At 40.3% G+C, this 15295-nt stretch overlaps 1 protein-coding gene across 1 annotated transcript; it reads left to right on the forward strand.

Annotated features, from left to right (window-relative positions):
* Positions 1-5756: 5756 nt before the first annotated feature.
* Positions 5757-14241, forward strand: gins4 (GINS complex subunit 4 (Sld5 homolog); the record flags this gene model as incomplete). The annotated part of the gene is made up of 7 exons (XM_080853688.1): positions 5757-5837; positions 6733-6819; positions 8518-8631; positions 11723-11820; positions 11898-11986; positions 13828-13918; positions 14145-14241. The coding sequence occupies 7 exons, from the start codon at positions 5757-5759 to the stop codon at positions 14239-14241; spliced, it is 657 nt and encodes a 218-aa protein (XP_080709814.1).
* Positions 14242-15295: the final 1054 nt, after the last annotated feature.

Consider the following 15295-nt stretch of genomic DNA (forward strand, 5'->3'; position numbering starts at 1 on the left):
CGTGCCCTTGACTTGCAAGAAAAAATGTATCAGCCTCTTCAGCCATTTTTCTACAGTCAGTGATAGTGGTGTTGGCCAATGCAGCTCTGACTTGGGAAGGCAGCTGACGCAGGAAAAGTTGGGTGAAAAGAAAATGCTGCGGGTGTTCACCCAGGAGATCCAGCATACGGTCCATGAGCTCAGATGGTTTGCTATCACCCAGTCCTTGGAGGGACAAAAGCCTGCTAGCTCTCTCAGCATCAGACAGTTCAAACGTTTTTAATAGGTGGGCTTTGAGCGCTGCATATTTCCCATCAGCTGGAGGATGTTTAAGCAGACTCACCACTCGGGTCGCTGTTGAGTTTCCCAGAGCTGACACAACGTAATAGTACTGTGTTGTATCTGCGGTTATCTCCCGCAAAGCGAACTGCGCTTCAGTCTGGGCAAACCACGCCGACGCTGACGATTCCCAGAATTCGGGGAGTTTGAGAGTAACAGCGTTTGCGGCCATGTTCGAGTCGTGTTTGTGAAAACGTCAAGCAAACAAATATCGTGGTCACCAGTGTAGAAATTGCATTAATACGTCAGAGACAACTTCTCACGTTGAGTACACAAGTGTGTGACTCGTTTAATTTTACAAGCATAAATCCGAATAAACAAGATGGCGTTGAACCTAATTAAACAAGCAACGTCATAATCAACAATGGATATTTAAAGGGACAACGATCCCGTAACAGTCAGTCATACAGTATGCATTATACATTCATATGTAGGTATGACAGCGATGTGTAGAACCACACTATAACACAGGTGAATCAGGTGTTTGCTGACTATGTGAACTTTCAGAATATTTCTGTGTTTGACGAGCTTCAAAGAGAAAACAAATATTTAATTCATACGTTTTTCCTAATTCAGATAGCAGTCACGTTGGCGACATCTCTGATGTTTGCATCCTTTTTAACATTAAAATATGTTCAATGTTCCACCCATTCAATATGAGTCCTTTGAGTTAGTCTTCCACTCAACCGGATACGAGTCCGACCCATTTCAACTGAGTCCTTTGAGTTATGGTGCATTCGAGAAAGCTGGGATGTCGCATTCATCCCACTTGGAGTGTACTAGGTGCGACCTCAAAGTGTTCGAGGCGAACGAAGTTGAACGTAAACAACAAACATGTCCGACTGCGCCAAGCTCTTATTTGCGTTGTCTTTAAATAGACATTTTGACGTGAAACAATGCTGTCTTCTTGCATATGCGAACCAAGCAGAGGAGGCGAAAAGACGGATGAGGTATTGAGACACTGTAGACTGTCTCTTTTATTTATAATCTTGCTAAAACATTGTATTACATGACGATATCTAGCATAACCAAAAAATACAGCTACATGCATTGTTTTTAGCCTAGAAAATTATATTTTACCATTCACGGTGTCCATGGCACACATCTCCACGGGCGCCGCCATTGTTATGTGACGTCAGGTTGCTCCGATTCGTGGAGTCGGGGTAGATCATTTTGCCCCCACCTCACGACTATAATCTTCCACTTCAAGTGCCGTTCGAGTGCACTTTTCCTAGTTGGAGGTCTGAAATCTCCGATCTCCCAGCTTTCTCGAATGCAGCATATGTCTTTCACCCAACCGGATACGAGTCCGACCCATTCCACCTGAGTCCTTTGAGTTAGTCTTTCACTCAACCGGATACGAGTCCGACCCATGAGTCTGCTCAGTCTATGGATCGGATCTGTGTACAGCTCTGTCTACAGGAGGTTCTTATTCAACCACGCAGCTGGCAGCTCCAGGTCCGTATATCAATAGCTATGCTTAATCTTAGTTACTACGCAGATGAAAAACGGATGTGTTAATGTTGTTATAGACCTACAGTTTGATGACATTCGTGCATTGTTTTAATAATGTCGTCCGTAGCAGCCAGAACCGAAAGATTCGGGTGAATTGAGACCACGGACTCGTGACTCATGAGTGAATTTAAGGATCCGGATCTTTGAATCCGATTGACTGAGATTCAATCACCACTACAATGCTGAACTAAGTTTGTATAGCCGCCTCGCCAGACCGAGTCTGAAGGTGAAATCAAATTGGCCGGAAGAAGAGGGGCGGGACTTCCCAGACTAGTTGAATATGTGTGTGCTTGGTACAATGAACTCATGTTGTTCTAGTTGCTGCACTGAAAAAAATCAAACATTGGCTCAAATTAAAAAAATTGAGGTAATCGATCACACCTAATATTGTAGTGTTATACAATATAAATAATCAATTTGATTTGACCTGAAATATTTCATTTCATGTAAACCCATTTCTGAAGGTTGAACCAAAGCAATTATTTCAGATTTTCCTAAATTAAAATAAATACATTGGTTTTATTACTTAATGTAAATAATCTACTTGGTTAAACCTGAATATTTTAAATTAATTTAAACAACGTTTGAATATGGGAGCAAACTATTTTTTTAAGTTATCTCAAATAAAAATGTAAAGTCATCATAATTTGTTTATAGACCTGAATTAAAAAAAAAAAAATCAATACCTTTTGATTTACACTCAGAAGCCATTCCTTTTCAGCACATGTTGTTGAACTTTTTTTTTCAACATAGACCCGTAACGGTCCTTCAACATTTTATGTTTTACAAACAGCAACTGTTTTTTTTCACAAAATGTATTACCATAGTCCTAACAGTCCTTCTGAATGGTATTTTCCCTCAAATACAACAGCAACCAGTAAAAGTCTGCATCTTCAGGTAAAATGATTTTTTTTAACCACAACATTTTTTCTCCATATTGTAGTAACATAGAACAGTGCTTCTCAACCATAAGTTATTTTTCTCTCAATTAGAAACGGTAATCAAGACATGCATTTTCAAGTGAACAAACAGCATTTGGGCACATTTCTTCCTCACTGAACAGTGAACATTTGAAAATGGAATGTAATACAGTCAGAGAGGAATTATTAAATAGCAAAAAAAAAAGAGGGAATGTCCTCAGTTCCATAACCTGTGAGGTAGCTCCTGACCCTCTCTTGGTCTGAACAAATCAGTGCTCTCCAGTTTTTCAGCACAATGCCCACTTGTGCCTGTGAATACTTAGGCAGATTCTTTTGTCAATAGGCCTACTGCTGCAGAAATGCAGTTATGCAAGTGTAAGTTTGAACATCAATCCCAGATAAAAGGGTACAGTCTTGGTTATAGAAATACCATTAAATCAGGCCAGACAGTGGAACTCAACTGTGCTTACTCTTGGCTGTAAAGCTGGGTACTCAGCCCATGAATTTTTGGGGACATCTTTTTTCCACCAAGCTCCATCAGGACTTTTTGCACAAACTCAAGGGTGTACTGCAGATTTTTTGGATATTTTATGTTGAGAGCATAGGTGAGCCCAAAGAACATAGCAACAGCCGTTGCTATTGGGCACCTCTCTGAGGACCTAAGCTCCGTCAATGACGATTTTAATGTCCTCGTTTCCACTGACGATTGCCATGGCTGCTTCATTTTCCTGCATATCCTGCACACACAAAAAAACAACAAATGAGGACAATAAGAAAGAGCATTTCCTGAAGCCAATGCATTTCAATGCTGAACAACATTGTTGAAGCAATGCTGAATCCACTGAAGACTGCTGAAGATGAATTTAAGTGTAATAGTTGAGTAGTTTGAATAATTGTTTTAGTGGATTTAGATAAAACAGATCAAACTAAAACAGTGGATTTAGATTCTTCAATCATATTTGCTGGAACTGTCACTATATTTTGATTAATTAAATGGGTAATTTAGGACAAAATCTGACTCCTCTGGTTCCACTTACATCCAATCACAGTTCTTCACCTTCACCCTCTTCCTTCAATCAGTCTTAAGATGACATATGTAGTGATGTTTTCTCTCTCTACCCTCATCCAGCACACAAAATTACTCGACCCACCTCCACCCCTTCACCCCCTCAATCAAGATATAGACCATCTCCATCTTAAACCAGAGGTTTTCATGTCAGGAGGCATCATCCCTACCACCTACCTGTCTAGGCCCGGGGAATATTTTCTCAGAAAGAAGCTTCACATCCTTTGTTTTCTAAGCTGATCTACTCCCCAGGGTCTAAGCACCTAAGTTGATTTGTGCACAATAAATGTCTATCTGCCTCACAACCTGTCTTATTTAAATCTTAATAGCCTGTCCTGATTGAAATAAAGTGTTTTGCTTCTCAAAACTATGTGTTCAAAAGAGTAATACATTTTCATCACAAAACTCCAGGAAAAAGTCGTATCACTGTGTGCTGCAGCTCGTACAGTTAACATAAACATGACACAAGTGTTGAAGACATCCCTTTTAGCACAGAGCCAAAGGGATAGGCTACTTCGTTAGCTGGAGTTTGAATGGGCAGAGAGAGGGGAGCTCTGAGCCCACTGAGCTCTGGCTCCACTGAACTCTTTTTACACAAAGTGCAGCAAAACACCAGGCTGAGAGAGACAACTAGCAGAGACCCCTCTGACAGCTGCAGGTGGGCTACAGGTGACTGTGCTGCATTACTGATCATCAGGTCACCCTGTCATCACAGCTACAGCTGTGGGTCCAACTTCAGCTCGGACCACTTCTGTCCCTCCTCTCTCTCTGCCAATTCAAACTCCAGCTGACGAAGTTCAGCATCTGTATATTCAGGGTCATGAAGGTAGCCTATAGGCCTACATTTGGCTCTGTGCTAAAAGGGATGTCTTAATCACTTGTGTCATAGACATGTTTACATTAACTATCAGAGCAGTAACCACCGTGAAACAGGTGATGGAAAACTGTTCTCAACAGACTGCAGCACGAAAATAGCACCACGTGATTGTGAGGTCTGACTTTTTCATGGACAACAGTTTGGTGACGTAAGCAAAAAGCTTTATTTTTGTGATTTTATCAACACCAAAACCAGGTTGCCAGGACGTCAGGTTGCTCCAACTTGTGGAGTCGGGGTAGATCATTTTGCCCCCACCTCACGACTAGAATCTTCCACTTCAAGTGCCGTTCGAGTGCACTTTTCCTAGTTGGAGGTCTGAAATCTCCGATCTCCCAGCTTTCTCGAATGCAGCATATATCTTTCACCCAACCGGATACGAGTCCGACCCATTTCACCTGAGTCTTTTGAGTTAGATTCAATCACCACTACAATGCTGAACTAAGTTGTGTGTGCTTGGTACAATGAACTCATGTTGTTCTAGTTGCTGTATTCAAGTCCAATTACCATATTTTGCTGCCCTCCCTCCAAAAGTGACATTTCTCCCTACTTAGAAATTATCTGAATGTATGCTGCGTCGTAGTTGGCCTTTATACGTCAACATTGCGCATAATTTGCGCAACCTTTTGCGCTCTGAATTACGTCACAGAAACTTGTGCGAGAAATGGCGGGAGTTTTATTTCGAGGCGGAAGTTATTTGTGTTACCAAGTACGTCGGCTGCGCCCGTCTATACGGAGTGTGTAGGACAGCGCGACGTAAACGATTAATGTCAACCGTTTGTTTGCGGCATGTTTAGAGATTCAGAATACTTCCAACAACTGAATATATTGTTTGTGGGATGTGTTACCGAAGCAGTAACATATGAACAAAGAGACGCTGACTATTACTTCTTTGTTAGGTTTTAAGGGAGCCACAGTCGGCAAGCAAGACGGTTTAATTTTCCTACTAGTAACTTCATCAATGAGGAACAAATATGTGTTAACACTGTAAGGGGTAATTTATAAAGCGATCTCATTAAGTCGTCATCTAATATTAATTACCCGTGTGGAACGTATTTGCACTATGTCGGATTGTCAAAGTGACAACAGCGATGAAAACGAAGATGTAATCACCCCTGCGGAGCTCATCGTGAAATTAGAAGAGGTAACGTAATCACTTAACTTAGCCTATTTTGTTTGTAAATATCGTATAAGTTGTCGTGGAGATTCCAAGGCGAGTTAGTGTGTACATATACTGAAGAAAGAAGAAATAAGAAAAGTGGATATTTGTAATTAACTCTTCCTAGCTGAAAAAAACATATCCGCCAATGTATTTCACGAAGAGAAAATATGCATGAATGTCGGTTGTCATGAAGGTATTAAACACAGTTTATACGTTAAAGATCGAGGACTGTTCCTTTTGACGTTATCCAGTGTGTTTAGAATGACATTCATTGCTAGTGATGTGCATCAGTGCATGCCATGATGAGATGTCCTTCAGGTCTTTGCCAGAGTCTTCCTGAAGTGACATGTCCTATAGGAATTTGGAATATGATTTTGGCAAAAGGTTATTGATATGATCAAATGGCTTCCGTGTTCCTGAAGCAGTTATTGATTTGCTTTAACTATATGCCTCGGTCCTTGCTACTATGTTTGTTTCCCATTTACAGACCCTGCTGGGAAAAAAAACTGCTGCTAGATGGTGGATTGACCTACAAAACCCTTAGAAATCATGCAAAAAAAAATACCTTAAGGTTGTGTACTAGTTGGTCAACCACTGTGTGCAAACCCCTGAGGGTTTTTATTTTTGTTTCTTTTTTGAGTGCACACACTTAACGGACAGCTACAGGACCCAGAGGCAATTCACTGAATTTGACAAAAAAAAAAGTGTTTTGAATTAGAATTGTGACCTATTCCTTTTAAAATGTATTTGGTTTGCTGTTGAGCTCAAATATCAACAACCTTTCCCCAGAACTCTGGACTGTAACTCTTAATTTCTGGAGTTTTATGTGAGCGATGGTGATGTATGTTCACGAGCGATTGGTTCTTTCTCCTCATAGGCATGGCTCAATGAGAAGTTTTCCCCTGAACTGCTGGAGCACAAGAGTGAAATTGTAGAGTGTGTGATGGAGCAAATTGGGCACATGGTGAGGTCAAATGGTCTAAGACATTTTATACAATCCTGTTTAGTTCATAACAGTTCTTATCCTCTTGTGATATGTGAATGAGTGACTGTGGATGTTAAGGGGTATAACCTTAGCACTAAGGAATGAAGGTGCATCTCTGTCTGCTCATATTGGATGTATAGATAGTCATCTATATCTAATCTCATTGATCTGCCAATTTATCAGTGGGTGGTATAGCTGTAAACTTAATCCAAACTGTTTTTTAGAGAGATAACAACATTTGCATTTCAAATTAAGTAAAATACTATTAAAAGTAATTCAATGTTAGTAGGGAGACGGATAGAGTAGAAGGAAGGCAAAAAGGAAGAGGAGGGAGATAGAGCGCAATACGTACAGACTGATCAATTGAAAGAGGGGTTATTCCAATGTATTAAAGAAAGATGTAGACAGTAAAGTGTATTTAATGAAGAAAAAAGAGTGAAAGAGTGAGACAAAAATGTAAAGATAGGATAGAAAGAGAAAAAACAAAGAACATGATTGAGACGTTGGAAATTAAGATAGAAATTTGAATTCACACACATAAACCAATGCCACTACCATCACTACAACACATACACTGGTCATTTATTATTTTAAAAGAACAACTACTACAGCCTTTTCTTCCCTGTGTTTTCGACGAAGCCAGTAGCCTGCATTTTATATCCAACCTTGCTCTACCAAGTAATATCTTGCACAGAATCTATAAGCCTACCATTATTATCATAATATGCATGTAAGTCATTCATAAAACCTATGCCTTGAGACCTCTTGTGAGAGACGATGGCTTGAAGTTCAAAGCTCAAAGTGTTTTCTGACCATGGTGATATAAAGTAGAACTTCTTGTAGAATTAAAACAGTACGGTAACAGTTATAATGCGAGTTAACTCCTTCCTTTAACAGTGCATCAGCTGACAAGAGAAAACATTATTTCCCTCACACATGTGCACACATGTATTTAACACGTACCGTAATATAACAAGTTCCAGATCAGCTTCAGCTGGCCTACACAAAGCTTGCTGGCCGGGTGTAACTATGTTGGTCTTTTTAGCCCTAGCTTGCCTCCGATCAAAACCAGTTGTCAGCAATACAGTACTGTATACAATATGCATGCACGAACATCCCAAACGAGAAAGTCTCCCACCAGTTTGACAAGCCTCACTGTTTTGTCAGTGAAACCCATCATGTCATCGAAAGAAAAATACTCACACTATTGGATTAAACAAGCTGCTTAGCAAACAGGCTTGCCTCTTGAGTCATTATCACCACATGATGGTTTTAAGGGTAAAACATAATTCAAACAATAATATTAAATTGTAAATAGAGAGACGATGGCTATGCTCCAGCTATATGCTGCAACATTATCGTTCATATATAAATCTTTCTGGTGTTAATGGTTACAATGCCTTCTCTACAGATCCACAAAAAACTTGAGTGTGCCCAACACCCCAGCAACCAGCGTAGCAACCACTTAAATTACCATGGCAATGACCATGAGCAACATCTTAGCAACCACTACTATAAAATACATAATTTAAAAATGTAGGTTTTGGGAGTTTAAATGGTTCATAGCTATGGAATATGTTTATGGGCTCAGTTATGACAATTCAATTAAATGGCTGTTTTAATTTAATTAAAAACTGAACTGGAACTTGCCCACTTCAAATTGTTTGTGTACTACAGGAAGAAAATCTGCAGCGAGCGAGGAAGGGTGATATCAAAGCCAACATTCATCGTATGGAGATTGACCGCATCCGCTTTGTCCTTAACAGCTACCTGCGCTCTCGCTTACAGAAGGTACAGAATGTTTTTATTGAAACTGAAATGATGTGGCTTTTGCCATGCATAAGGTGGGGATTTACTGTTTATGAATTTGCTATTTCAGAGGTGTTAGGAAATGGCTTGGGGTGCCACGTTGTGTACTGTAGCTTTGTATGGAAAAGGAATATTGGAGTAGCCAATGACCATTTTGGTAGAGGAGTTCAAGTGTGCTCAGACCAGCCCGGAGAGAACTTTGTCAAAGTCTAAGGATCCTGTAGTTAAGAACACTGCTCCAACAGTAAAAATAGGAGGAAGTTGGCTCCCCGAGAAGTGGTTCAACATGCACAAGGTGCAATACAACATAGGGTTATCATTGGAAGAGCAGGGTTTGAGCTAGTTTACAGTGGGAAAGCATGAGGTGAGGCTACATTCCTCGAGTGGAGGCAGATGTAAAACTAGCACAACCCAGGGTTGAAGACCTAAAGACATAATCAGATTTTGAGATTATTTGCATGTCTGTTTGAGAATAAACGAGTTGAGGTTACCTCTTTGCCAGTTAATGACAGTAATAGTAGGATTTATTTTGTACGAGAGGGGCAGAAAGGTGGACATCAGGCATGTACAAACAGCACTGGAGAATGGGGCAAAGCATGGGATTAGAGATTGCTAGCTGATGTTGGTAGGGAACTTCAACTTCCACGATGCATTGTTACATCTATGAGAAAAATGTAAGGGTTTTATTGTTTATTTTTACAAACCAATACAAAACTTTGCACGGATATTTGTCAGCATCATTAATTATGCTCGTCACTGTGTTTTCTTAGACAGTGACAAAATAGCAAAGTAGTTTGTACTGTGAAATGAGTGCTGTGTGTACTAACGACAATAATGACGACATGCAAGGTACTACACGTCACTATTTCATACCTAGTGCTCTTTTGCCATGATGCTTCTCTGTCACTTTGAAAGTATGGGCTAAGTGACCAAAAGTAGATTTCATATGTATTGTCCAATTGTACAGATATTTGAAACCTATTTGACCTGTAGGAGACAACAGTATACTGTATATGAATTCAACATTCTGCCACAAATAGTCACATCATTGTAGTATCAGTTAGATTCAAAGATTCAAAAGATTCAAAAAGCTTTATTGTCTAGTATGTTGCCATACTAGAAAATTGTCTTTTGACTGAAGGCTTGGAGGTGTGTGTGCGTGTGTGTGTGTTATTTGTGTGAGTTCTTCGAGGAATGAGTGTTCTGTGTGTGTATAGCTATGGGGATGAATGATTTTTTTGTAGATAGCTTTCCTGGCCAAAGGCATTCTGAATCTTCTGCCAGAAGGAAGTAGATCAAAACAAGGATGGAGTGGGTGGGAGGGATCTAAGAGGATGGAGTTGGTCTTCCTTCACACTGCCTGGATATACAGATCCTCCAGCGCTTTCTGGTGTATTCCTATTAGCTTGCTTGCTTGCTTAGTTAATCTATTAAGTCTGCTTTTGCTTGGGTTTGTGAGGAAGCCGTACCAGGATGTAATGTTGCAAGTGATGATGGATTCCACCAGAGATTGGTAGGCAGTTGACAAAATGTCTTTACTGACATTGAAGGTGTCTAGTTTCCTCAGGAGATACATTCGTTGTTGTCCCTTCTTGTAAACCCCATCTGCATGCTGGCTAAAGGACAGACGTTGGTCGATCTCTGTGCCAAGGTATTTGAACTTCACCACCTGTTCAACTACTTGTCCTCAGGGTCAAAGGTGAGTTAAGTGGATGTGGGGTGTTAGATGCCCTCCTCCTATGGCAACACAGTTCTTTGGTTTTGCTGATGTTCAACTGCAGTGAGCTTTCTTTGAACCACAGGGCCATTTCAGTGATATATTGGGTGTACTTGGACAGGGTGCTTTGATCTGTCAGTTTGGCCACCAAGGCCAGATCATCTGCATATTTAAATAGCTTGAATCCACTGATGTTGCATGTGATCTCATTGGTGTATATTGAGAACAAGATGGGAGACAAGACACAACCCTGTGGGACTCCAGTGTTAAGGATGATGTTGGACGATGTTACACCCTGGACCTTTACATGCTGGGGTCTGTCCTTTAAAAACTCCTTGATCCAAAGTGTCAGTGCTGGGTTGACCTGAAGCTGCTGAAGGCGATGCAGGACTGTGTTGATGTTAACTGTATTAAATGCTGACGAGAAGTCCATGAATAAGATCCTGACCAAGGAGTTCTGGGAGTCCAGGTGCTTTGTGATGGTATCCAGTAGATGTAATGTAGCGTCCTCCACACCTCGTTTTGGCTTGTAGGCAAACTGCAGTGGATCCAGATTCTCACCGATGGTGGTGGTGAGCTCTCCTGCAACAACTCTCTCCATGCATTTGCACAGGATAGAGGTGAGTGCCACTGGTCTGAAGTCGTTCAGAGCTTTAGCCCGGGGCTTTTTGGGAACAGGGATGATGGTGGTCTCCTTCCACGCCCTGGGAACAAAACTGGCATCTAGGAAGAGCTGAAACATTTTCGTCATTACACCGCCCAGCTGACTTGCACACTCCTTCAGTATTCTGCCCTTCAGCCCATCTGGTCCAGGAGCTTTGGAGGAATGGAGATGGGAAAAGATGGATATAACCCGCTTCTCTTCTATGCAGATTCTGGGGGGTGTAGGAGAGTGACCATTTCCTCCATAGAGTCAGTGTTGTTGAATCTGGCATAGAAGGTGTTGAGTTCTTCAGCAAAGGCAGCAGGGTCCGGGCATTGTACTGCAGCAGTGTTCTTATTCCTGCCCATCATGGTGTTTAGGCTCCTCCATGCATGCCTTATATCTCCACTGATGAAGAGCATTGAATAACTACTGTTTGTAATATAATACATAGAATAATAAATAAAAATAATAAAATACACAATGGCTTAATGGCAATGCCCTAAAGAACAGGTGGTGTTGCTTGTGGTTTGACAATATCCAGAAGATTATTTTCATTTAGAATGCATGTCAGCCAAAAATTGTCTGGCAGAACAGTATTGTAGAATTATGTGGCAGTAAAATTAACATGGTGTTCTCACAGTCTGGTCTCGTCATCGGGTATTTTATTGGCAGACGAAATTAAGTAATCTTTATTTACCTTCTACTTGCAGATAGAGAAATTCTTCCCTCACATTCTTGAGAAAGAAAAGTCCCGTGAAGAAGGAGATCCGTCATTCTTGACAGCTGAAGAATCAGTATTTGCCAGAGAGTGAGTTGTGAAATATTAATGGCCAGAGTCCGTTGTCTGTAAATATTTTGTACAAATATAATTTTGTCTTGGCGCAGGTACCTGGCTAACACAGAGAGCTATATGAATAAAGTGGCTCTAAAACACATGCCCCCAAACCTGCAACATATGGACATGCTTAAAGCAGGTGAGCACGCAGGAAAAACAGCTTGAAGTGAAGTAATTCTTTATCCGTTGTTAATGTTCTTTATGTCCTTCAATTCGCAACAGGTTAGTATGTTCCTTAATTCAACATCCAACATACAGTATTTATTTCCTTCATGCCAAAACTACATATTATTAAAAAATATATATATATACAGTACTGTGCAAAAGTTTTAGGCAGGTGTGAAAAAATGCTATGAACTAAGAATGCTTTGAAAAATGTAAACAATAAATGTTTATTTTTTATCCATTTACATGATAAGACTGAGCACAGCAACAAGACACAACGTAGTTATACTGCATCAGCAGGGTCTCTCCCAGACAAATATTTCAAAGCAGACAGGGGTTTCAAAATGTGCAGTTCAAGCTCTTTTGAAGAAGACGTTGAGGATCGTAGACGCAGTGGTCAGCCAAGGAAACTTAATGCAGCTGATGAAAAACCCATCAAGCTTATTTACCTTCGAAATCGGAAGATTTCAAGCAGTGGCATCAGCTCAGAACTGGCAGAAACCAGTGGTACCCAGGTACAGACATTTACTGTCCGGGGAAGTCTGGCCAGAAGTGGTCTTCATGGAAGAGTTGCAGCCAAAAAGCTCTACCCCGACAAGGAAACAAGGCCAAGTGACTGAACTAAGCACGAAAACATAGAAACTGGGGTGCAGAAACATGGCAGAAGGTGCTCTGGACTGATGAGTCAAAATTAGAAATATTTGGCTGTAGAAGAAGACAGTTTGTTCGCCAAAGGGCTGGAGAGAGGTACAATAATGAGAGTCTGCAGGCAACAGTGAAGCATGGTAGAGGTTCCTTTCCAGTTTGGGGCTGCATTTCTGCAAGTGGAGTTGGAAATTTGGTCAGGATGAATGGAGTCTTCAATGCTGAGAAATACAGGCAGATACTAATCCATCATGCAATACCATCAGGGAGGCGTATGATTGGCACCAAATGTATTCTGCAGCAGGAACATAACCCCAAACATACAGCCAATGTCATTAACAACTATCTTCAGCTTAAAGAAGAACAGAAAGTCCTGCAAGTGATGGTATGACCCCCACAGAGCCCTGATCTCTACATCATCGAGTCTGTCTGGGTTTACATGAAGAGACAGAAGAATTTTAGGAAGCCTACATCCACAGAAGATCTGTGGTTAGTTCTCCAAGATGTTTGGAACAATTTACCAGCCGAGTTCCTTCAAAAACTGTGCGCAAGTGTATCTGGAAAATTGATGCTATTTTGAAGGCAAAGGGTGGTCACACCAAATTTTGATTTAATTTAGAATTTTCTTCTGTTCCTTCACTGCATTTTGTTAATTTATGAAGAATTGATGAAAATAAACTGTTAACACTTCCATTTTTGAAAGCATTCTTAGTTTACAGCATTTTTTCACACCTGCCTAAAACTTTTGCACAGTACTGTATATATTGCAAACATACGTCATAACGGTTATTTCTTCGTATTGTGTTGCTGTCTATGGTTCATTTTGAAATGTGTCCTTCTTACATGTATTAATAGTAATAAAGTTTAATACATTATTCATTTTCAACATTTAAAATTATCTGGTGCTTCATCTTACTGGTTCGTTTGACCGATATTTCAAAGATTTAATTCCACCTTGAACATATGAACATTGGGTTTGGACAACACTGTTACTCTTCCAACTTGAGCATATGGGCATTGTGTTTGGACCACTCTAATACACCTTGAACATATGGGCATTATGTTAGACAGCATTGATACTCCTCTCCACCTTGAACATTGGGTTAGACAGCACTGATACTCCTCTGCCTCACCAGCAGTTTGTCACCAATATTTCTTATTTCTTCACAGTCCCCAAGCCCTGTCTGGACACTTTTGTATTTCTCAATGTGAAGGAGAGACAGGAGAATATTCTAGTCGAACATGAAACCGATGATCAAAGGTAGGCAACTGGTTTGAAGATACTGCATGGTTTTCCAGGAATTCTATGCTTTTTACCATTTCCACTGTATGGAAGAATGGACCTTTTTATGTCAATCATACTGTTTGCAGAGGAATGTCTATTATTGACTCCTTCACATCATTCCCTGATTTCTTTGTGTGACCTCACAGACCCATGTTCTGTCTTTGTGTGAACCTGCATACCCATGTCATGTCATCTCTTGCAGAGAATATGTCGTGGACCTGGAGAGGGGATCTCAACATTTGATGTGCTATCGCACAATAGCGCCCCTAGTGGCCAGTGGAGCAGTGAAACTTATGTGATCGATGTTTGTGATTGATGTTGGTGTGACTCATTTTATCATAGTTCTGATAAGAATTGTGAACGTTTCTTCACAAAATAGACATTGTCCTCCTCTGTCTCACTTGCTCAACCAATATGTCTTTTTTTTTTCAGCAGCATAATAAAATGAAATGGCAGTATTTCAACACTAACCATTTATGTGTGTTGTGCTTAAGAGTTTAAAAATGCAAACTGTACATTGATTAAGAGTCTTCACTTCCCTGAGGGGAATATTGAGGTTTTTGTAAGGGTAGGTTTAGATTTGATTTAAATACATTTTTTTCCCCTAAATTCCTTTTACTGTCATGGTGTTATTGCTGAGGACTTCTAGAATGTAATCAAACATGCCACTTTTGCTTCAGTGTTTTTAGTTGGGGGAAATAAACCAAAACATTAAGGCATGTCAGACTACCTAAAAGAGTCCAAGACTACCAAGTGTTACGTTTTTTTACTGCAGGCATTTCTCCTCGAATAGAGCAGGATCAAAACTGCTATTTACAGGCTTTGGAGATTCTTCTGTGCTTCGGCTCTTATTCTGAACTTGAAACAAAAAAGGATGAAACATGACGGTAAGTCTGTACATCATAACATATTTTATTTTTACAGTCTCCTAGCCTGTAAAATGATATCGTCATAACATAAGTAAGTTCATTGGTTTGTTTGCTGGTTTAATTCTGAAATGTGAGATTGTGGCATAGCAAAGCCCCATTTGTACTTTGGTGTGTAGCAGGCCAGCTTGTAGGGCATGAATTCTGATCACTGCATGTTTGTACCACACCTAAAGAAACCTATTTTATTTTAGTCAGTTACCCTTGTATAAACCTTCCAATACAATTCCATCTGTTGACCATACATTAGAAATAGACTGTAAATGAGAGATGCATTAGGATGCAGACAACCTCTGGAGAACATAATATCTGAATGTGCCTCGCAAAACTGATGTGAATAGGCATCAGCTACAGGAAACCCCTTTTATTATGTTGAGGTTCCACCAACAACCCAGTGAGTTGGTTTCGCATCCCCTCAACCTGTTGT

This window comes from Sprattus sprattus (assembly GCF_963457725.1).
Source record: "Sprattus sprattus genome assembly, chromosome: 16".
NCBI classification, from domain to species: domain Eukaryota; kingdom Metazoa; phylum Chordata; class Actinopteri; order Clupeiformes; family Clupeidae; genus Sprattus; species Sprattus sprattus.